The 25,209-nt window shown below is 36.4% G+C and overlaps 1 protein-coding gene across 4 annotated transcripts in view; it reads left to right on the forward strand.

The window, feature by feature from the left end:
• RSRC1 (arginine and serine rich coiled-coil 1) overlaps window positions 1–25,209 on the forward strand; it is a 150,274-nt gene that overhangs the window by 15,826 nt on the left and 109,239 nt on the right. For all 4 annotated transcript variants that reach the window (XM_026665625.2, XM_026665634.2, XM_087965234.1 and 1 more), the window contains exon 4: window positions 5,785–5,961. In XM_026665625.2, coding sequence (XP_026521410.1) covers window positions 5,785–5,961 — 177 coding nt within the window. The remainder of the gene's footprint in view (window positions 1–5,784; window positions 5,962–25,209) is intronic.

The raw sequence follows: 25,209 nt of genomic DNA on the forward strand, positions 1-25,209 counted from the left end.
TTCATTTAACCATCCTTTGGGCCATATGATAGATGGAAAAGGCTTCAACTACATGCTGGCCTTGACTGGTGTCGTTAATCAGTTTTGGTGAGCTTCAGTTTGAAATGCTTTTGCTCATACAGAGGTCAAAACCTGAAGTAGTCCAAGCAAACTTTTCCTTTTGAAATCATCTTACTATATTCATTAGCAATTAGTAAAATAATTGTGTCTGTCACTATATTTGGATTTCCATATGAGTTAGTATTCCTTCATCACTGTTTTCTCTTGTGCTACATTAGTTTTTCCAGGTACGAATAATATTCTTCCCATAGATCCTTTAACAACTTCAAGGTAATGGCATATGTTCGTATAGATTACCTTTATTCATTTGTTAGCTTAAACACAGCAATACATTTCAACACAATTATCTTTGCTCCCAATGGATTGCTGAGTAAAAGTTTCTACCCCAAAACAACATTTTAGGGCTTTCATGGATTTTTAAAAAAGGTAATTAAACATTAAGACTAAACACAAAAGGTGGTTATACTGAATTCTGCCATTTATTCAAAGATAACTACTTTAATCATATTCAAACTTGTTTTGTACATCGATGTATGTGTGCTCCTTTTGAGTTGTTAATATACACAATACACACAATTGTTAACACAATTGTTAACTTGAAAAGCTTTCCCAGTGACCTGCTATATTTTATTGTACTTTATTGCATTTAATATGGCAGGCCATTAGGTGAGCATATGTAAAAGTTTTCAGTGTGTGTATTGTCCTGCTTAACATAATCATGACCATCTGTAAGATCTTGTCAAGTTATGTAAGCCACATATTAAGCAGTAAAACACACAGCAGATTTAGTAAATGAACTCAATATTATACTTTCTGTTGTAATGCTTTAATGTTTAAATCATAAAGTTTAAAGTATATTAACACTTTTAAACTAAATAGCCAAATTTATAAAGATACATTTATCCCATTTGCTTTGTTACTGATTAAGCAGCACAACAAATCTTTTTTCAACAAATTCCTTAATTGCAGTCGATTTCAATTTAGAGCTTATATTAGGCTACAAGTCCATAACGTTAATCAATATGTCCTACATATCTGCAGGCAGTTTCAGAAAACTATAAGTTTTATCTTGAGTACACCCTGTGTCTTAAACAAAAGTCATATTATAGTCTGGATTGCAAACTATTTCAAAGTATAATTATGTTGCTATTCACTTAGGAACGTACTACTGATTAACAAATTGTAACTAATAACATTATAACCTAATAGTTTTAGATTTATTCAAAATAATTCTAGTTTTATTTAAATTGAAACCCATCATTAAGCAGCAGAACTGAATAAATATGCTACATCCTTCGGCAATTATGCAACTAATTAAGTTATTTGAGGGGCTGTCTCTCCCCATATACCTGTCCCATCAGGTCGAGCATGAGGCACATGTTGCAAACGCCATCCCCCTAGGAATGTCATTTTGCAGGACTCATAGAATAGTATTTTTTGCTTTGACACCCACTTTGTGGAACATCATCCTCTTGGAGATCAGATTTGCTTTGATTCTACTGGCTTTTTCCAAGGCAAAAACTTGCTTCAGAGCACTGATGATGTTACCTAGTTTGGGTAATGAAACATCTGCAAGAAAACAAGCAACCTCAGAGAGCACCAAGGATCCTCATGTCAACCCTGAGGGGCAAATATTCTCCTTTATTAGACATGCTTCTTGCCAATAGGCCTGGGGAGATGATAGTCTGGTGGCACATTGACTGTACTGATTGTTGTGATGCATGTGTTTATGAGTTGTGAGTTTCATGTATTTTATGATGGCTCTATATATTCTTGTATATTTCTTATTTCTGAATTGAATAGTTTACACATTTTATTTATTATACATTCAACAATAAATCTGAATGTGATTTTGAGAATCTAGTAAGAGTCTGATAATAGTTAAATATCAGTTCTTTGGAAACCATCTTAGGCTTGATGGCTGGATTTAAGAAATGTATAAACTAGGTGGAATAAAGAATTCATTTATGGGTTGTGTAAAAGTTATATACTTCAATAGTGTGATAATTGTGTCTTAACAACAGTATTGGTATGGGATATCTTTCAGTAAAATATCTATACACATTTACTATGTTACTTTCCTCTTCTCCAGTCCAGCCCAGATTCCACTGGTGTGCTAAGCATAGATTTTGTGGAAGTGGAACCTCTTGAACCAAATATGAATTCATTCAATATGATTAATTTCATGTTGAACAATATGAGATAGCTGCAGATACACCATTGAATTAAAAATATGCAATTCTGTCAGTTCTCTTCTCTAACTATTTCTGTCTAATTTTGAACTATTTTGTTCTTAATTAGTAAGCTTGTAATGACCATTATTTGAAAACAGTGGGATCTAGCAATTTGGAAAATTTCAGCAATGCAATTGGTTTTGTTTTCTAGTGGGTATAACTTATTTACTTAACTCGTCTTCTATGACGGAAGAGGAAGAAGACCCAACCATTTTTACCTTTCTGAAAACTGTATATATTAATGAATGCTTTATTGTATTAGTGTAATATTGTTGGGTGAATGTTAAATGACAATCAATGGCCACATTCACTGCAGAACAATGAACATTAGTAGTTTCACTCTTTGTTAGGATGATATTGCAGATGTAGTGTACATTTAATTAAGTGTAGTTTCCTTTTGGTTATGGAATGCGGATCTGTTTTCTGTCGCAAATTCTTTCTAGTTTTACAGTTTTTCCACATGTTTTGTTTCACCATTTATGATCTTTTTCAAAGCAGCTCTATAGGATTTAAATCACTTTAGTATGCAGCACAGTTCTTATTTGAACAATAAACGCCATTTTAAAAAGTTCTTAGATCTTCTGTTACTTCATAAATACAAATGTATAAAATGTTATGCAGTTGTGATGCCTACCTGCTAATTAGATGCAGATTTTCTCAAACCTGTTTTAAAATCTGTTTTATTTGTTTCAACTTGGTTAGTGTTTGGACTACATAAGGCTCTTGCAAAACCAATTATGCTTATGAGCAGATGTTAAATTTACTGCAAGATATTTTGTTCAATATTTAATATTTTCATTAATTACTTGTGAAGAAATTAGAAAATTAGTACTTTCTCTACAATAACTGGATAGTCCTTTATAGTCCTTTTTAAAAAATGTGTGTGCAAATTGCTCAAGAAATAAAGAGATTGCTTATGAGTTTAGATGGTGGAATCTTGCTTATATTGTGTCAATAGTTAGAGATGCTAAGGGATGCCAAGCATCTGTCTGCTCTATAAGTTAGACACAATAATGTTCTCCATTAATGAATCATTCCTAATCGCCATGTTACTTTTATTGCTAAATAGTTTGGCATTTGATTTTAATAATAATAATTGGGAATTTTTAATACTGCATAAATATTCATCCAGAATTTTTGTAACATAAACCAAGGTAAACATCCTCCAGTGATTTCATTCCCTCTGAATTGGACTTGCCTGGATCAGATCTTTAGGACCTTACAAAAGACCAGCAGGGTCTAGGTAATCCTGCTCTCCATAGGTAAAATGTTCCACAAGTTGGATAACACAGGAGAAAGGGCACATCTTCAAGGCCCCACTACACAACATTCTTTGATTGGTGGAACCTGAAGCATGCCCATCCTTCCTGATAGGATCAGATGGGTAGAAACAACCATGCTGACTGTCTAATTAATCTGAAAAAAATTATGGTATGTAGAATTTTGAATTCAGTTTCCAAAAGATGTTTTAGAGTGAATGGGAATATGGACTTAGCATCTGTCTGCAACACTCTGAAGCAATTATGTTTTGTTTTTTTTCTCCTGGGATTGCACTGGTGTTCTCTGTACCTGTTATGTGATCCCAGGAAAGACTATGACTGCTTTCAAGAATTGCAAATCAATGCTACATTCATATTCCCAAACCTTTTGAAGCATTGTTGAGTGACCAATTCTGAAGTGCCACAATTCTGAAGTTCCAAATAGTTTTCAACTAGGTGTGTGCATGAACTCTGTTTTGAATCCTGAATTCAAAACTTGGACTTGTGCTCTTTTGCCAAAATATTTCAGATGAGCTGTGATTTAACAGAATCAAAACTTGGTTTATGCCAGGGTTTAGTCAAAATAAAATCTGTTTTATCTTAAAGTGATTTTAAATAGCAAAGTAGTTGAAAACTGGTTCCCAACATCCCCACCTCTTATATAGCTTACATACTTGGGTATCAACTTCATCTTAGTTGCGGTGGTGGGATTCAATCTTTTTTACTACCGGTTCTGTGGGCGTGGCTTGGTGGGTGTGGCAGGGGAAGAATACTGTAAAATCTCCAGTCAGAAGTGGCATTTGCCGGTTCTCCGAACGACTCAAAATTTCCGCTACTGGTTTTCCAGAACTGGTCAGAACCTGCTGAATACCATCTCTGCTTAGTTGCAGCTGAAGTTTGACTCACTGCCTCCCTTCTCAATTTTTCCATTTCTTTCTTTCCTCTGCTATCTCTCTAATGTAGCTAATGTTCATGCATTGTCCATTCTCATATTACTGCAAATGTCCAGTGCAGCATTTTGTTTTTTTTCTTATAAGATAAGGAAACAGTTGCCCTCTTCCAATTGCTTGGCACATCTTTATAAGATTTCTGAGCGGTATTAAAGAAATATTTTACTAAACTACCAGCTGAAACCTTCATATTGTTTAAAGGTAAGTTTCAATTTGCTCAAAGTAAATATAGATTCCCTGACCATATTTCTATAAATCCCATACTTTTTTCCGCTCTTTGCAATTGCCTGATGAAAAGCGCATCCTTCTATTAAAGCAAAATAGGAGCTGAGTTAGTTTTTTGTTTTTGTTAGCTATTAGCGTTTTATTCCATTTAATGAGAAGCTGGTATATTGACTCCTTTCTTTTTCCTTTATATATTTCAAAACACCTTTTTTTTGCTGTTCTTAGTATCTCACGTGATCCAGGAAACTAGGGTCTAGTTTTCTAGTTTCTAGACAGGAAACTAGAAAAAGTTGTACTTAAAAGAAGACAAGTTATCACCAGTAACCTTCTAACTAGGGGAAAACTGCAGAGAGAAGTATTGTCCCAAACGAAATGCAATTCTCCTATTTTTGCATATCTCATATAATTCAAGATTAGCTTTTACTCTTCTAGACAGGATTCAGAAGGAGCGTAGATACTGTAAAAGGAAAAAAAGAGGATGAGAAATTTTCCCGTTATTAACTAAGGCAGGGATTTTCATACATTTTCAAGCTGCTGAACCCCTTAGTTTTAAAACAAAAATTCCCAGAACCTCTGTTCAAAAGGTAAAACTTGGGTGATAGAAAATGGGCTATGTTTAAAAGTTTCAATGTTTTTTTGGCACGTCATCTCTGACAGAATTAGAGGGTTCACTGGACCTGGTTTGAAAAATCCCAAATTATCATCAAATTATTTTTGTGCTTGGGTCTTTCTTATTCTTTTATAAACAATATTCTTTTAAATTAGTTCATTCTGGAGCTTCTTTTGGTATGATAATTTGTTATGGCTTCCTGTTCTTGTTTCTCCATGTTCTGAAGGAAATGATAATTCCCTGCTTGTGATATACTTGTTGCCTCATGCTTGATAATTAATCTCTTCTAGGTTTGTTTTCACATACTTAATTTTATCTGCATCTTTTAAAAAATACATATTTATGAACAAACTGTTTAAGAATAAGTGAATAACAGTATTAAAATTATTGTAATTATTTTTGTAGTTGTTCTTTTACATGGTTTTCGTTGATATTTCTAATTGTAGATCACATTCCAGACCACAACAACGATCATACAGTCGCAGCAGTGAAAGAACTAGTCGCAGGAGAACCCGTAGTGGGTCTCGTGAGAAAGAAAGACGTAAAGGCAGAGATAAAGAGAAAGCAAGGGAGAAGGAAAGATCCAGAGGAAAAGAGAAAGAGCAGCATTACAACAAAAGTGGGTAGGTAACATGGGAAACATGTTAAATAAGCTAGTTTGAATATTGTTATATAACATTTCATTTTAAGGGGTTTTCATAGAAATTTAATTGGCTCTTGTAAGTAAATGGATGTGAAACTGCATAGTTGCCCTTTAATTTAATTCAGCAGCACTGCCAGCAGAGCTGGGGACAGACTCTGATGATGAAGAGGTTGGGAAAGAACTTGGGCCAGTTCTGGAGCCTGGGGAAGGCTCTGATAGATGCTCAGCATCGGGCCAGGGCTATCCAACATTTCCCAGCCACTGGAGAGGCAACTGCCTTTGGAGTCGGAGATGAGTGAGGAGGAGGAACAGCTGGGGCCTGTTCCAGATGTACATATGCGCAGAGCAGATAGGAGAGGTGAACAACGGAGGACAATGAGTCGGCTTGGGAAACAAAACAAATGATGCTGAATGGCCCTCCCTGGCTGGGGAATAAATAGGAGGAAAAGGGAGGGGTGGTTATAGCAGACAATCATTTGTATTTCTAGAAAGTTTGCTCTTTGTGTGATTCATGGCACAAAGACTGCCTTGCTAGAACTGAGGTTTGTCTATTTCTTTGATTTAATTTGCAGCCTCCCAGCTTGAAGCTCACAGCCTTGCATTTATCTTAACAAGCTAATAAGGACTACTACTTCAGTTAACTACTTGTAGGACTCTCGCCTGGACTTTCTGTTGGTGAATGCAGTTAATTCCCAAGATGTAATTAAAGAGGGGTTTTTCTTTGCAAGGAGTCTGTTTCTTGCTTCTGCTTTTTAAATGTTCTTAGTGAAGCTTTTTTGCTATAGTTCCTGTTCTCCTCCGTGCTGCATCGAGAGCCCAGGATGGGTTGACTCCTTCCTATGATGTCATTTAGCTGAGTCTGTACTAAGATATAAAAGCCAGCCCCCGGGAGAGACCCCAGCTTTTGACTCAGCTCCTTTCAGTCAGTAACTGTGTATCTGAAAGCGTTTCTGTTAGATAGCAATCACCAGCGATTTTCAGGGATCTGGGCAGCTGCTCTTCCAGGAGAGCAGGGCTCTCTCTTCTGCAACGTTGGGAGCAGCGTTGCCAGAGTGCTGTGCAGGCAAGTTGGGCAGCGTCTGCAGAACTCCCCCATGCCTGCGGTTTGAGCGATCGTAAAAAACGATCGGCAAACCGATAGCGTCAGCCAGCTGATCGTGTGGCTGGCGGCTGCGTTTTCCTTTGCTGACTTCACTCGGGGCTCTTTATAGCCTAAGGAGCGATTCTTCGATCTCAGAGCCTGTTTCCCCTAGTCAGTGGCCATCTTGGATTGAAGCCTTCCACCATGAGGTGAGTGGCCATTTTGTAAGCCCGGTGGCCATTTTATACCCTAAAGGACTTAATAAAAAAAATTTCTAAACAGTTTCTTTCCAACGCAAGAGCCTTTATTCTACAAATGGAGCAAGATAAGGCTCAGGCAGAGCTCCCCACCCCCCCAGTGGAACGGTCTCTTAAGCCCAATAAGAGAAAAATACGTAGGCAACACATCCAATCAGTCCAGAGGGAGGTGGCTGCTAAAATCAGAGCTAAGGCTCTAGCCCCTAAGAAGGGAACCCAGGCTGAATTGAGGGCAGAGAAGCGCAGACATGCAACCCTGGAGAGGCAGTTCAACAGAACTATTCAACAGAAGGGAGTGTAATTACAGCATGTTTCAGGTGATACCCATGGGCCCCAGCCAAGCCTTCCCAGGGGAGGAGAAGTTATCTATGAGCATTTTCATCCTCCATCCTGGTCTCCTGAGGCTTTTGCAGAACAATCAGATCTTCAGGATCTCAGCAGATCTGGGCCCTATTTCCAACAGGCTCCTGGGCCCTATGTTCCTCCCCCTCCCTCCAGGCCTCGAACCTCTTCTCAATCTAGGCCTGAAGCCACCTTCACTCCCACAGTAGCGGGCCTTCGGCCTTCTGCCTCTACCTTTGAGCATAGAACAGGGGATATCCAAGATGTTGTCTCATTGGCCATTAGGCAGGGATTGGCTGAAGGCTTCAAGCAAATTCTTCGACTTTTGGAAAGGGTTCAGGCCCTTCTCCCTTCTCAATCTGTAAGCTCTTTGCCTCATCACCCTGATTTACACAGGTCCCAGGAGCTCAGGGTCCATTCTTCTCTATCAGAATGGGAGGAGGTTGATGAGGAAGGAAGGGCTTCACCATTGCTAAGCTGTCACTGGAGGAAGTGGCTCCTGAGCCACTAGGAAATCCCTCTAGCCAGGGAGACTCACTCTTCTCCAAGCCTGTAGTGCATGCAGAGGTTTTGCCTTCTCCCACTTTGTTCCTGGACATGGTCAAGGAACAGTGCGCTTCCCCTTCGGCAGGTCCTTGCCCATCTTCTCTGGATAAGCGTTTCTACAACGTCAGCCCAGCCCTGGACAATGCCCTGGCAGTGCCTTCTGTTGACATTCCGGTTCTGGCCTCATTCTCATCTTCTGGCACTCCCACAGAGCCAGAAGATATCCTGAAACCGGATGCTAAACATTCCGAACAGACCCTCAAGTGCAATCACCAGGTCGCTGCATGGGCTGTTCGGGCTTCAACAGCAGCATCCTTTTTCACGAGGGCATCCATATGGTTGCTGTGCCAATTCCAGAATAGATTGCCTGCTTCTGACCTTCGGTCTCACCAAGACCTTAATAAGATTATCGCAGTGGCGGAATTCACTGCGGATGCCACTCTCAATTCCGCCAAATTTGCATCTAGGGCCATGGCATCTTCAGTAGCAGCAAGAAGATGTTATGGCTCCGAAATTGGCAGGCAGAATCACACTGAAAATGGAAGCTGGCTTAAGTTCCATTCGCAGGCGATAAGCTTTTTGACGATGCTCTGGAACCTTATCTCATCGAAACCAGAGATAAACATAAAATTCTCTCTTCCTCTGGGAAGAAAGCCAACTATCGCCCAGCTCCTTATCACCCTCCTGCCTTTTGAGCGGAGACCTCATCCCGCTTTCCCCGCTCTCAGAGGCCTTACTCCCAATGCCAAGACCAACGTGCGGAAGCATCTGGCAGGCAACAACCTTCTACTGGTAAACGGCCCTTTCGGGGGGGAGGGGGTCATTCCTTCCGTCACTCTAAGTAATCCCTCATTCTCCCCACCCATCGGAGGTCACCTAGCCTTCTTTGCCTCCAAATGGGAGGAGTTAACGATGGAAGCCTGGGTGCTCAGCACTATTAGGTCAGGGTTACAATTGGACTTTCCAACGCCACCCCCAGAAATTTTTTTGATCTGTCCTGTCTCTCGGGACATTTCAAGGCAAGCCCTCATGAATCAGGCCATTCAACACCTTCTTGAAATCAGGGCTATTCAACCTGTTCCCCCCTCTCAATGGGGACGTGGGCTTTATTCTCGCCTTTTCATTGTTTCCCTGGGGGGGGGGGGGTTGGCGCGCCATCCTTGATCTAAAATTTCTCAACCAGTTTGTAAAATACAGGCGATTTAAAATGCAGACTCTGCATTCTATTTTAGACAGCGTTCGGGAGGGTGATCTCTCTTCCATTGATCTCACGGAGGCTTACCTCCACAGCCCCGTTTGGCTTCATCATTGCCAGTTTCTCCGTTTCTGTTATCAGAATACCCATTACCAGTATCGAGCACTTCCCTTCAGCCTCTCATCGGCTCCAATGGTCTTCACAAAGGTTCTGGCAGCATTGATGGCATCTCTGTGTTCTGTTCCAGTGAGGATCCAATGCTACTTGGATGACATTTTGATTCTGTCCTCCATTCATGCGGCCCATCGGGATCTTCAGATTACCCTGTCATACCTCCAGAGCCACGGATTTTCCATCAATACCAAAAAGAGCCAGCTCTCTCCCACAACCAAATTGCAACACTTGGGAGCAGTCATCGATACCACATTTTGCCAGGTTTTTCTGTCTCCAGATCGTGGAAAGAGCCTTGCAGAGATCATCAGCCAGATCCAGCCACATCAAGCTGTCCTCCTGTCACTGCTGTCCAAACTAATGGGGAAGATGGTCTCCTGTATTGGCATCATCCCGTGGGCTTGGCTCCACTCCTGACCGCTCCAGTGGTTCCTGCTTCCCTACCAATGAGCAGGAACTAGCCATTCATCCATCAAGGTCCCGCTCCTGCCACAAATCCAGAGATCTCTCAATTGGTGGCGTTCCCCGTCAATCTGGAAGGGACTCCTGTTCAGGGTCCCAGACAGGCTAGTGATAACCACCGATGCCAGCCTCATAGGTTGGGGTTCCCATATGCAGGGCCAGATAGCTCAGGGCGTTTGGTCCAGGTCAGAGCAGATCCTTCCCATAAATCAGCTAGAGCTAAGAGCAATTTTTCTGGCTCTCAAGCATTTCAGGCACTCAGTGACTGGCTCTCATGTTCTAGTCCTTACGGACAACATGGCTGCAAAGGCTCATGTCAACCGGCAAGGGGGGACAAGGTCCAAAGTCCTCATGAGAGAGGCTCTACAGTTGGGGTTATGGGCAGAGAAATACCTGTTGTCGAATTAAAGGAGAAAACCAACTAATACAGAACAGAGAAAAGTAACTCTGGAAGAATTCAAGGATTTTTGGCAACAGTATACTCAGAACTTTCTGTAAAAATAGACTCAAAAGAGGAGAGGATAAAACTTTGAATTAGGCTGTTTTGGATATGCATTTAAAATTGACAGGCTACTAGAATGATATTGACAAAGCTGTTATATGGATTTACAAATGAAACCAGTTGCTGTTTTAATAGTTAAAAGGGATATACAAATAATAAATCAGAACAATGATTTGGTAGCATGGATTTCAATTTGCTGGATTAAGATTGAATAATGAAGCTTCACTGTTGGCTAATAAATAAAAGATGAAATATGACACAAAGAGATTTTAGGTTAAAATATTAGAGAAGGTGATAAATTACGGAAATTGAACTTATCTTGATGAGAGGAGAAGTCATTACGTTATAATTTTTTCCTTTTTTAACCATTTTTTCTTCCCCTCTTTTCTTTCTCCTTGCACTTTTTTAATTCATATTTTTATTAGTTTGTATTAGTTTTTTAATCTTTAAATTTCTATAAAAATATTATTTAAATAAAGGGAAAAACTTCCTCAGGATAATGTGAGCTGTAGAAAAAAAAATCACAAGCCATTTAGGTTTTTAAAACTAATAACCAGCACTTTGTAATTCAGCCAGAAGGAAATTGGCAGCTGGTGTGCTTTTAAGCACAGTCATAATGTGGCTCTTTTGAGTTTTTCCAGAAACTAACCTGGCTGCTGAGTTTTGTATCATCAAGTTTTGTGACTAGATGCAAAGGCGTGTAGAGTTTGCTATAGCAATCAGTCCTAGAAGTCACTAGCATTTTAAAGGTTGCTTTCTTCTAGAAAGGGACAGGTATATCAGTTAAAGTTAGTCATAGATAAAGTCTCAATACATAAAACCTGAGAAAACACCCCATCTTCCAACTTCATATCTGCACTTTCTGGTGAATATGACCTCATTTGGATTTGGAAGACTTACTACTTCTTTAAACTATTAGTCCCCACTTTATCTGCCTTCCTCATTAACTTATTATTGACTGGAGGGAAGCATTCTCAATAATCATTATATACAATTGAATTGTTAGAAAGAGAAAATGCTAATACTTTATTATACCATCTAACTCTAACAGACACTGGTGGCATATAGAAACCCCCCCCCCCAATCCATAAAAGTATTAAAACAGATAGAAAGCCTGGACTAAATCTAAAAAGCAATGCAAGTAAAAAAAAAGCCCCCCCTTCTCTAATATGTGATTTGCGTGTTATTAGCAGACTGATAAATATTGAAAGAATTGAAGACATATTGATTGCAACAGAGTGGATTGATAGCACTGATGATGTTACTTTGTTGGGTAATGAAATGGGTAATGCAAGAAAACAACTAAGCTCAGTGAGTACCAAGGACCTCTTAGATTGGGAAAGTACACCATTTCAAAAAGCATTTGTCTTAAAATGACATGAGTAGAAATCTTCCCAAGATTCAGAAACATCTCATATAAAATATGATCAGTGGATTTTAGATGTTCTAATAGATAGGCAGCAATAGGCAATAATGGGAATTACTTTGAAAGAAGAGCATTACATTTATACTGCATATTATACTTACAGAAAACTGATAATTTATATAGTATTTATTTATTTATCAAACCTGTAGGCCACCCATCTTGCCTAATATAATACCCCAGTCATGTTTGCTAAAATGGATAGGACATTTTCTAAAAACCTTTGGAAATTTGTTGATCAGATTGGATAATTCCTTCTTATCATGTGACACTGTTATAAGTTCAATAATAATAGAAAAAAATATTTGTAGTTCAGCTGAACTTGGTGCTCTCTAAGTTTAGTGGTTTTCTTGCAGATGTTTCATTACTAAACTAGGTAACATCAGTGCTAGAAAGGAGTGGAATGTGCACTTATTTTTATGTACGATATACTATTTTATATACAATTAGTATAGAAAAATAAGAGCAAACCCCACTCCTTCTAGTATTATAGATGTTATTTAATTTGGCAATGAAACATCTGAATGAAGAGTACCAAGGACCCAAAATTCAGTAATTCTGGCAAATGATTTATACTGGATTATTTTGCTATATATCATTTTCTTTCCTTCATTAATCAAATAATAAGCTCAAATATTATCTATTTAATTTTCTTTTTAAAATGCTTGATATTGATAAGTATTAAAATGTTACATTCAGTGGAAAGTTACTATTTTTCCTATACTGTTTATAAAGTGTCATTTTTGCTTCTTAAGATAATCGGTTTATATGACATAGCAGTGATGCTAGGTTTAAATGCATAATTGGAACATCAACATTATGATTTATTGAAGAAAGGAGTATTTATTGCATGACCATAATTTAACCAGATGTTTTTCATTGGCAAAAACCCTGGAAGATCATTTTAATAGATCTCTTTGTGAGTTGTTGTTCAGTGGAACCTTTTATTCTAATAAAAGTCATCTATCAGATTTCCAAAAATGACTACACTGTGTTAGGTACTTCTTTTTTATTTTTATGGTATTTCATGTCTGGAGGTAAGTAAATGCATTTCTATAATGTTATACTTAAGTTACTCTCCTGATACTAATATTGTCAAAATGTGCATAAGTCTGAAGCAAATTAATTTAAATCTAGTGCTTACATCTGTCTCTGATTTATTACTTTATATATACACACGAGCATGTGGGCACATCTATGCTTTTGAGCTTTCTCTCTGATTCAGCTTCTCTGAAGAAATGAATTGCTTCCAGGTTATATCTACAAGTGATGATTGCAATTGTAACTTTGCTAGGAATTATGTACTGTAGCAAGGTTTTTTAATGGTGGTATGTAGAAATTTTAATAAATTTAATATTATTACAAAAGGCATATTGTTTTAAAAATATTTTGTAAAGATGTACTCTTGCAAAAAACAAAATTCTAGATGCCATTCTAGTCTATTACTGAGCAACATTTAGTAGTTGTTTTTGTCCAAAAAATATTAGTTGTCAGTTTATTAAATATGTAAATAAGCTAAATAACTTCTGTTAGTAAGTTTTTACTTTTACTTTTTAAACTCTAGAAAGGTTAGAGAGTTCTAGGATTTATATATCAGTACTACTTTGGAGTGGTTCTCTTGAATTTATATAAGATAAATATTTCCAATAATTTTGGAAAAACAGATTGTTAACTAATCCCTAAATTGCTTCAATTCTAAATACTTTAATGTGACTTTTCTTGAAACCAAACCAAACCTAGGTTGTTTAAAATCCACATATTACGTTAGATTAAAATAATCATTTCAACAATTAATGAAATATTTTCTTGACTGATTTTATTTTGTGTAATATTTATAATTATTATATAATTAAAGTTACATACAGTATTTTTGTTCTCAGTGATCAACTAGTATATGATAATTGAAATCAAGGACTTTATACAAGTTAGGAACAAATGCTAATAGGCTTTTGAATGAAATTGGAAGGAATGTTCTTGATGTAATTAATTCCTTATATACCTTTTAAGTGGAATTGAATTTTAATTTAATCAGACAGGGAGCAAAAAAATATCTGTGTAGGGAATATGGATCTAAAAAACTTTTCTCTTTACAGCTATATGTCATTTTGAAGAGTTATTTAGTGCAATTTGAAAAAGAACAGGACATAGTAGAAAGATTTTGCACAGAACAAATGTATGTACTCATTAAAACAATGAGTTGAGGTTCTTGAGTTAGGTGCTGTCCACCATGACAAAACAAGCTTAATTGAAAGTTATGCTTTGAACCTCATTATTCCATTCCTAAAGTAATTCTAAATTTAAAATATTATACATTTTAAAATTTTCCTTTTCAAAATTAAAAATGGAGAATAAATGAGAATCTTTCAAAGGTTTTGTACTGTTGAAGAAGTAATTTTGGGCCATTTTTAAAATCTTTCAGTAATAAATAAAATCCATAATTCATGTTTCATGAGGCCCACTAAACTAACAAAACATAATTTCAAGGTCTCCACTTCTCCAGAATTTTAATGAGCAAAAAGTAGGATGTTCAAAGCTTTCACACTCTATAGTGGTCATTTAAATTTGTCTAACTATTGGAAATAATAATGCAGAATTCCTTTAATGTGTTAAAGCCACAATAACATCCTAGTTGAATAATATAAGAAAATAATGGTAATAAACTGAAATTATCATGCGTATCCTCAGATGAGTTTTAGGAATACTTTTAGCATAACTGGAGGTGTGAAATAATCTATTTCCCAGTCCTAGTGCCACAGTTTCTCCTTCTGTACCTATTCCGTTGGACTTCCCCACGTCTTTGCCATTTTACCAGAGTTTTCTAAATAAGGTTGCATTCCTGTGATTATTTGGCTTTGCTCAGCTCAAAGCTTTGCAATCAATAATCCATTTAGAATACTTGGAGAAAAATAGGGAGGTTTTTTTTGAGATAGGAAGTAATGGTCTGGAATTGTAGTGAAGTCAAGATATTCCTTCTTTATCTCAGATTATCTCAGATTACAATAATTTAAAACTATAAAATCAGTGAGTGTAAAACAACTATTATATTAAAAGGAAAAGCTGTTTTGATCTATATAACAGGTTCTGCTGTTTTATTAAAACTAGGATAAGAATTAGAGCAACAATTTGTGTCATAAAGATCTGTTATATTGTATTAAATCACATTTTTTCCTTTTTATTTAAAAATCTTTTCTCTATTGTAGAAAATTAGATTCGATTTTCTGATTGCCAATTTATTTATTTTATTTTATTTATTTATTTGATTTGCCAATTGTTTACAAGATAATAAGTGTATACATAGTTGTGAATACATGAAATGGGTACATATAAGAAAAATAAAAGAAGAATAAGAGAAACAATAGGACAGGGACGGTAGGCACGTTGGTGCGCTTATGCACGCCCCCTAAAGACCTCTTAGGAAAGGGGTGAGGTCAATAGTAGACAGTCTAAGGTTAAAGTTTTTGGGGTTTGGGGAAGAAACTACAGAGTCGGGTAGAGTATTCCAGACATTGACCACTCTATTGCTGAAGTCGTATTTCCTGCAATCAAGTTTGGTGCGGTTAACTTTGAGTTTGTATCTATTGTGTGCTCTTGTGTTGTTATGGTTGAAGCTGAAGTATTCATTGACAGGTAGGACATTGCAATGTATGATTTTATATACCATGCTTAAATCAGACCGAAGACGGCGTAATTCAAGGTTTTCTAGTTCTAGAATTTCAAGTCTGGTGGCATAAGGTATTCTACAACAAGTAGAGGAGTGGAGAACTCTTCTTGTGAAATATTTCTGGACTTTCTCAATTGTGCTAATATCAGATACGTAATGTGGGTTCCAGACTGATGAACTGTATTCGAGTATTGGTCTAGCAAATGTTTTGTATGCTCTGGTTAGTAGTGTGATATTACCAGAGAAAAAGCTACGTAGGATTAGGTTAACAACTCTTAATGCCTTTTTGGCTATGTAGTTGCAGTGGGCTCTAGCACTTAGATCATTAGAGGTGAGTATTCCAAGGTCCTTTACAGAGCTTGGGTCATCAACAAGATCTTGACTATTCAGCTTGTATTTTATTTTCTGATTTTTTTTGCCAATATGTAAGACAGAGCATTTATTTGTTGAGATTTGAAGTTGCCATTTGTTTGACCATTCTGATACATAGTCAAGATCTTTTTGTAGGGTAGCAGTATTGTCTGTGGTATTGAACAGCTTTACATCATCAGCGAAAAGAACGCAATTGCTCTTAATATGATCACAGAGGTCATTTATGTAGAGTATGAAGAGATATGGTATTACTCAGTATCATTACTATAATTATCATTAATTATAATATCATTATTATAATTATCATTATTATTATTATTATTATAATTATCATTACTCAGTATCAATATGGTATTACTCAGGATCATTACCTAGAGTCATTATTCAACACATTGAAATATTTTGTGCATGATTGAATAGGTAAACTTCAGTCTTTTGAAAAATTTCTATCTAGAATTTTTCAAAGAGCATAAATGTTTATAGTTACTATTTTCAGAGCTAACTGTTATTAATGAAAAGTTATTTTTTTTAAAAAAAGATTTCTCATTCTAGAAATGTAATATGTATATTATAATATCACATTGGGAAATACATAATACATTTTCCTTTACAATGGAAAGCAATTTATTCTTAAGTAAGCCAAAAAATCCATCTTTTGCACTTGCTTATACCATGTTTGTAACACTAGTTCATGTTCCATAAATTTCATAAAATTTAAAAAACAGTACTGTTCTTACTGATAAATCTTCTAAAGTAACTCCTAGGAAAATGCTTACTAGTGTTTTTCTTTTTAAATTTACTCATTATTACAGTTCTTTTCATAGCTAATGGCTATAATTCCTTTGTCATTAATTTGTATTGATAAATTTATAGAACATGGCTGATGTTCAAAATAAACAAGGACTGTTTGTCCTGAATTTGACAGCAATCATAGATTGTTGGAAATTGTCTTTTTTCTTTATCTCATAGTACTTTATGCAGCAGGGAGTCATTTATGCTAATGTTTCCTAATTTGCATATAGGTTATAAGAGTTCTGTAGTATATACCATGCTCAGAACTCTTTTTAAGTGCCTGTTTAGATCAAAGTGGGTCTTTGTGATAGCTGTTGTCTGACATCAAGCTGTGTGGTGTTGTTTTCATTAAACATTTATCATGCTTCCAATGTGACAGCAGGCAACTCTGTGTTTGAGAAACATGTTTCTATGCAAAATTTATTGAAAAAGATGAGATGTTTTAAAGAGGTCTTGTCATCTTTCAGGATTAACAAATGCTAAATGTTTGATTGGATGAAGTACACCTGTAAAACAATTCAAAGATTTTCCATAGAATAAGTAGCAAGCAGCATTGTTTGTTCAGTTATATGTTTGTTCTTGAATTGGTTTATTTTTTCTAACACAGTTTGCATAGCCTACCTGTTCTATTTTAAGTGTATTTGGATTGATGCCTCATTTAAATATTTGTACAATTTGATACCTAATCAGGATTAATCAATATATTGAACATCTCAATCAATTACCATAATGACAATGAAACTCTTTTCGAGTAACAAAACTGGTGGTAATCAGTTGTCATAAATTTACTGAGTGAAGGCTTCCCTTAAACTGCGTATCTGCTATATTAGCTGTAAATTATTTTGAATGAATGTGTTTAGTAAAAGAAGCAAACATAATATTCAAAATATTGTATGGAATTTTAATTTTGTACTGTGTATTTTATCCCAAATGCCTATTAATCTGCAAATCCCTTAAGTTCCTGCCCCAATATCTTCATTATCAGTTCTGGTTAGTTTGGTCTTCATATTTAACCACAGCCCCATTTTTCATAGTCCTATTATTTCCATTACTAAAGGTTGCAGATCATTTGTACTTTTAGTTATCATAGTGGAATAATTAGCATAGTGCAGACTATAGATGTTTCTCTTTCCAGTTTTAAATCCGTACTCATATAGGTTGAACACCTAAAAAGAAAATATACAGGCTTGCCTCAATCTTTTGTGAATCTGCAGCCAGGATCCTTTGCTATGATCTATCTATGGATTTCTATTCTTTGTATTGTTTTTGCAGAAAGACAATAAGCTGTTTTGGGATCCCATTTTCTTCACAGCTTCACACAATCAAAACAGTAATGAGCTTTCTATAACCAGTATGTTACTCTTTGGCTTTCTCAATTATGTGAATCTGCAATAATACCTCTTGTTCCTTAGCCTTTCAGCCTTTCTCAAAACCAGCCATCAATATTGCTAAAGAAGGGAAGTCTTTCAGGTGATTTTATTCACATTTTAAGTGCCATGTACAAGTAGAATTTGCAGAGTTCCATAAAATAATTTAGTATTCTATATGAAATACTACTACAATTGATGATTTTTGTTCTAAACTGTCATGCCCCTGGTGGAGTCTGACTCTGAGGAAGAGGAGGAACAGCCAACAGGGAGTGGAAGTGTGGCTCCAGAGGTGGTGGAGGAGGCTGGGGAAGGGCAGAGGCTGGCTGGGCAGTCAGAGGAGGATCCAGGCCCATCCCCTATCCATCCTAGGTTCACGCAGGGAGGAGAGGATCAGGGAAAAGCGAGGTCTACTCAAGAGGAGATTACCATGATCCTCCTCGTGGCTTGCAGGTGGGAGCTATGTGTATAAGTTTTCAACTACGTAGTTCTTCCCATGGACTTTTCTCGGTTATTTTTCTGGAGTTTATGATTAGTTATCTCAGCTTGCTTCAGAACTCTCATCAATGCGGTTTGTTTTGGTTTTCTGTTTGCCTCATTATTTACTTTTGTGACTTTAAACTGTGCCTAATAAAACAGTGAAGTTAAGTTGAAGGCTTTATCGGACTTTAATATATGTTTTGGGTTATTTTGAGAGACTATGGGTCACCACATAAACATTTATGTTTCCATACATTGGCAGGAGTAACATGAAAGCTATTCAGTTATTTAAAATAAGGAACTGCTGGTTAGCTGGTAAATTTATGACTCTAAGGCCAGTATTCTCTTCCAGTGAGAAAGTTGATATTGAGGAAGGCAGAGTTACAAGTTTCTTTGCCTGCAATAATATAAATATTATTATTTATATTGCCTTTTTATATATAACTCAAGATTGCAATACCAAATACCAAATATTTCTGCTTCCTATTTTTGTCATAATAGCAGCCCTGTGAGGCAGATTGGGCTGAAAGAAAGTCACTGGCCCAAACTTACTCAGATGGCTTTCATGCCTAAGAGAGGTCAGAACTACAGTTTCCTGGTTTCTAAGTTAGCACTTTAACCACTTAACCAAACTAATTCTGATATAAGTTGGATATCTTCAGACATGTAAGGATTTTCTATCAATTACCAGACTGAATCTGAGATTCATGTCTAATACCCAATATCTTGACAAGAAAAGGTAGCACTTAGATAAAGTTGAGAGGGAAAATATATAGAGGAATGTCATCAGCCTGTTACTTCTTTTCAGTGTTCCTTTGCTTCCTGAAAATTCTTATTCTCTGTCCTTCTATCTCTTTTCTGGTTCTGACTTTAATATACTGATCTTCATGTAATTTGGTACAAACTGTTTTATTAAGTATTTTTGCTTTTATTAAAATAAAAATTAATTATTATTCTGTACTCTTGGTTTGTACAAACAATATGAAGTATAAAAAAATGTTGGATCTTGTAACCCTGGTAAAAAAAGAAATATTTAATCCTTAATCCTCCCTTATATTGGAGACAATAACTTGGTCCGCAACTCCAATAAGACCAAGGAGCTTATAGTGGACTATAGAAGGAACAGATCAGACATTCAGCCCTTGCTTATCAATGGATACTGAGTGGAGCAAGTGGGCAGTTTTAAGTTTCTGGGTATTACCATAAAAGAGGACCTGACCGCTCACATTGCAGCACTGGTCAAAAGGGCCCAGCAGAGATTATACTACCTGAGACTTCTCAGAAAACAACAATTGAATGAAAAACTGCTGGTGACCTTCTACCGCTGTACCATAGAGAGTATCTTAACTTACTGCACCTCTGTATGGTTTGCCAATTGCACAGTGGCAGATAGGGCAGCACTCCAGAGGGTTAACGTCATTGCCCAGATGATCATTGGTTGCCCTATCCCCTCTTTGGAAGAGCTTTATAGCTCCCGCTGCCTTAAGAAAGTTCAAAACATTCTCAAAGATCCATCTCATCCTGGGCACCCTTTTTTGAACTATTACCATCTGGCAGACGGTACAAAATATAAAAACAAGCACAAATAGGCTGAAAAACAGCTTCTATCCCAGGGCAGTAGCTCTTTTGAATTCTACTGTATAGTTCAGTGTTGGTGCGATGTTGGGGGTTTTCGGTTCAATGTGTGGAATGTGAAGGATGTGTGTTTGTGTTTATTTTCATGGTCATGATGTGCACTGAAGATGGTGTTTGATTTCGTAATGACAATAAAGTAAACTAAACTAAACTAAACTATATAGAAGGGAGAATCTCTTCTTCTGCCCCATCCAAATTCGAGATGAGCAAGAACATTGCTCTATCAAAAACTAGTGATACCAGGAAAAGATAGAGCTCCTTTTAGAAATTGCATAGAGATGCTCGTGTATGCTTCTGTGGCCTCTAAAGTATTGTTTTGCCTTCAGATATTAAGCACTTATACAACACGAGTAAACACCTGCTTGAGTTTTGCATCCAGGTGAGTACACAGATATCCAGAACTTAACTAGGAGGTTAGGAAGGTATAAAGCCCAAAAGGAGATCTAGGAGGCTTGTGTATTACATAATACGCATATAATAGACAAACTGGAATTGTTTCAGAAGACAACAGCTGTCATGACCTGAGGATATGATTTCCCACTTTGTGAGGGTAAAGCTGGGGATTTGCATAGAAGATTGTTTGCAGAACTAATCTGAACTCCTGACTCTTTCAAAAATGTGCATTCAAGAACCTACTAAATACATATTGTTTCAGCCTGAGCATGTTTTTTGGTAGCATATCATTCTGGAGTATATCATAATAGTGATGTTATAAGAATTTTCTAATGAATTAGAAAATGACCATGAATGAATTTATATAATAAATAGTAATTAAAACATGCTTATAAAAAGTAGGCAATACAATTTTATCAAAAGCCACTGAACTGTTTTTCCTACAATTGAAAATAAAATATTTTGGACAGTTAAAAAAAGCTTTGCTGACTAAGCTGATTCTTATATAATGAGATGTATTAATGATCTGTCAGAGTAGTCTAAATATATGTGGTGTGTTCATGTATGTTATTTAAAAGAGATATGGTAACCAAGTAAAATTATGTATTCGCTGGATTTATATCATGCCTCATCACATCAAGAAAATGTACCTTTTATTTTCTCTTCAAATGTTGTAATACTTTGTGTCTTTATTTAAAATTCTTTCCACCCGCTTGTTCTGAAGCAAAAAACTTATGATGTAAATTGAACTAACAATGACTGACCCAAACTGAGCTTCTTCTGTCCAAGATGCTTGTATCATAACGCCACACAAGCACTCTTCTTTAAGCCATATACAAAAAGATTTATTAACTTATTTGAAACTATTTTTTACACCTACCCCATTCAATAGAGTGGTAGTAATATGTTTTAGAGATGTGTTGTCTGAAACAATGTATAAATTTGGCAATTGAGAGCACTTTAAAATTTCCAACAGTACTGCTTTTTAAACAGTACTAGAATTGGTAATATTGTTTCCTTGTGTTTGATTTTGTTCTCAAGAAATATTTTTGAACCTAAAGAAATATTTTTCAGGCTCCGAATGTCTTGCATTGTTGAAGCAATTGGTTCTTGTTTGGCTGGACCCTATGAACAATTGAAACAGAATGATTGGGAGCTGTGAAAATCCAGTTAATGTGACCTGTAATGTCTTTACTGATTTTAAATAGTTAGAGTACCATTCAGAACTACTAAACTGCACTCATTCCTCCCCCTCCCACCTCAGAGATGCAGTAATCATCTAAATATGTATCTCATAGGTTGCTGCCAGGCAATCAAAGCAGGAAAGTCTTTAACAATCATTCATTGGAAATAGTGACCTTTTTGTTATAAGCTCTATGCATTGTATCTTATAACATATAATGCAGCATTAAAACAAGATTAGAAATTTGATTCTAAAAACTTGTAATTATACTTCAGTTTTGCTAATCAGCTATTCTAGAAGCTTTAGAAGATATTTTTTTTAAAAACCCAAGCATATGTCTTTCATAAAATATTTTGTTTTCGGCAATTAAAGTTTTTATTTCTATGGAACTGTAATGTTTCAATAAATGAAAACGTATGTGCATGCACACACACGCATACACACACACACACACACACACACACACACACACACACACTTTTTTGAAATATAAGTTGAATTGAAAAATTTCAGAAGTCAGGTAAAGCATTGACCTTTATACATGATTTTGCAAAAAGAAAATATTGTTTATTTGTAATAAATAGATGAATTTGTGGCAATATATTTTAACTATAAATAAAAAAGAAAGAAAAAGATAAAATAATTATAGAATTTGTGTGCACAGTATTGGAGAAAAAGCATTTTACAGACATTAACCAGTCTGTACCATATATCTAGTAAACTGCATTCATCTTGATGGTCAATTAGTTATGCAGGCCTTCTATAGGTGAATAGACATATTAGCAGGCAATTTATCTACAAAATAGATTTACACTACATTGACTGTTTTTTTTTCTTTTTCTGTTCAATTGTGTCTGATTCTCAAAGACGTCCTGAACGTATCCCTGCAGTTTGGTTGGCAGGTTGTTTCAGAAGTGTAGGTTTTCCTGGAGTAAGTGGTTTGCCAAAGTCACTCAGCTGGCTTTGTGCCCAAGAAGGGAACAGAACTCTTGGTTTCTACCTGATGCCTTAACCACTACACCAAACTGCCTTTCCACATTTTCTTGTTAATAAATATAAACTTACAATTTAGTAATTTTTAGGTGGACTATATAAAGTAGTTTATTCCTTACATCAATGAATTATGAAGGGCATAAAGCTTCATTTCAGTGAAATATTCATATTCAAAATAGAGCAAAAAGTAACTTCTTTTGATTACAATCTTTTCATAATAGAAAATAGAAAATCATACTGTATCCAAATTAGCACTGTATGTTGGGTTTCGGGTCTTCTGCAAAGAGATTGATTTGTATATCTTTATAAATGCCAAAATTAAAATAATTTAAGTATTAAAACACTGGAGCCTAGTATGCTGCATTTTATTCTTGAGTTTGTATTTTTGCTAAGTGGTTCATTATTAGTGCAACTCATTGCCCTGCTGCATTCATCTGGCTTTAACTCATCCCTCTACCTCTGCCCTTTTGGCCATCCTGCATTTGGCTGCCCTCTGCCCCCCCGCCCCCCCAGTTGATCGTTGCTTCTTCCTCTCTGTCGGTGAGGCACACCTGATATGGCCCTTCGTGAGGCAGCTGCTGGCTGCACAAGGCCATGGGAAGGCTGTGTAAGACTTCAGGGTTAGCTGCATGGTGACAGCCAGCAGCTACCACATGATTCTTCAGGTTATAAAGTGTAATCCCCTTAGCTAAATTCTTTATTTTTTTTTTAATTTGATTTGATTTGTCAATCGCTTACAAGATACAGGTCTAAGAATAAATATAGTTTTGAATACATGAGATAGATACTTATAAGAAAAATAAAGAACAATAGGACAGGTACGGTGGGCACGATTGGTGCGCTTATGCACGCCCCCTACAGACCTCTTAGGAAGGGAGTGAGGTCAATAGTAGACAGTCTAAGGTTAAAGTTTTTTGGGGTTTGGGGAAGAAACCACAGAGTCAGGTAGAGTATTCCAGACATTGACCATTCTGTTGCTGAAGTCGTATTTTCTGCAGTCAAGTTTGGTGCGGTTAACCTTGAGTTTGTATCTATTGTGTGTTCTTATATTGTTATGATTGAAGCTGAAATATTCATTTGCAGATAGGACATTGCAATGTATGATTTTATATACTATACTTAGATCGGACCGAAGGCGGCGTAGTTCTAGGTTTTCTAGGTCTAGAGTTTCAAGTCTGGTGGCATAAGGTATTCTGCAATGAGTAGAGGAGTGGAGAACTCTTCTTGTGAAATATTTCTGGACTTTTTCAATTGTGTTAATATCAGATACATGATATGGGTTCCAGACTGATGAGCTGTATTCAAGTATAGGTCTAGCAAATGTTTTGTATGCTATAGTTAGTAGTGTGATATTACCAGAGAAGAAGCTACGTAGGATTAGATTAACAACTCTTAATGCCTTTTTGGCTATGTAGTTACAGTGGGCTCTAGCACTTAGATCATTTGAGATGAGTACTCCAAGGTTCTTGACAAAGTTTGGATCCTCAACAAGGTCTTGACTATTTAGCTTGTATTTTATTTTCTGATTTTTTTTCTACCAATATGTAAGACAGAGCATTTATTTGTTGAGATTTGAAGTTGCCATTTGATTGACCATTCTGATACATAGTCAAGGTCTTTTTGGAGGGTAGTAGTATTGTCTGTGGTGTTGAATAGCTTTACACCATGAGCGAAGAGAATGCAGTTGCTCTTAATATGATCACAGAGGTCATTTATGTAGAGTATGAAGAAAGTTGGTCCTAGAACACTGCCTTGGGGGACACCACTGTTGACAGGTACAGAATTTGATAGCACGCTCTCAATTTTGACCATTTGTTGTCTGTTTGACAGGAATGCTTCTATCCAGTTATGTAGGTGTCCAGAGATACCATAAGATTTTAGTTTTAGGAGTAGTTTGTCGTGTACCACTGAATCAAAGGCTTTACAGAAGTCTATGTAGATTGCAACTATAGCTTTGCCCTGATCGAGTTGTGTAGTCCATATGTTTTCGCAGTGTAAGAGTTGCAGATTACATGATAGTTTTTTTCTGAAACCAAAAAGTTTATTAGAGAGTAGGTTGTTTGTCTCTAAGTGGAAGATAATGGATTGGTTAATTGATTCCATGACTTTACAGGTGACGCAGCATAAGGAGATTGGTCTGTAATTTTCAACTAGGCTTGGGTCTCCCTTTTTGAAGATGGGGATGACTGTGGCTTGTGACCATAGTTTTGGCAAGGAGCTGGTCCTGAAAGATTTTTCAAAGATTATGCTTAGAGGTTCAGCTATGGCAGTGGATAGCTTTTTTAAGAAGTAGGCACATATTCCATCCGGTCCAATAGATTGGGATGGTTTTAGATTGTGCAGTGCTTTTTCAACAATGTCTTCTGTAAAATC

Source organism: Notechis scutatus, chromosome 4 (assembly GCF_049901735.1).
Source record: "Notechis scutatus isolate UNSWTSFEM ecotype Mainland chromosome 4, rNotScu1.2, whole genome shotgun sequence".
In the NCBI taxonomy this organism is placed as follows: Eukaryota; Metazoa; Chordata; class Lepidosauria; order Squamata; family Elapidae; genus Notechis; species Notechis scutatus.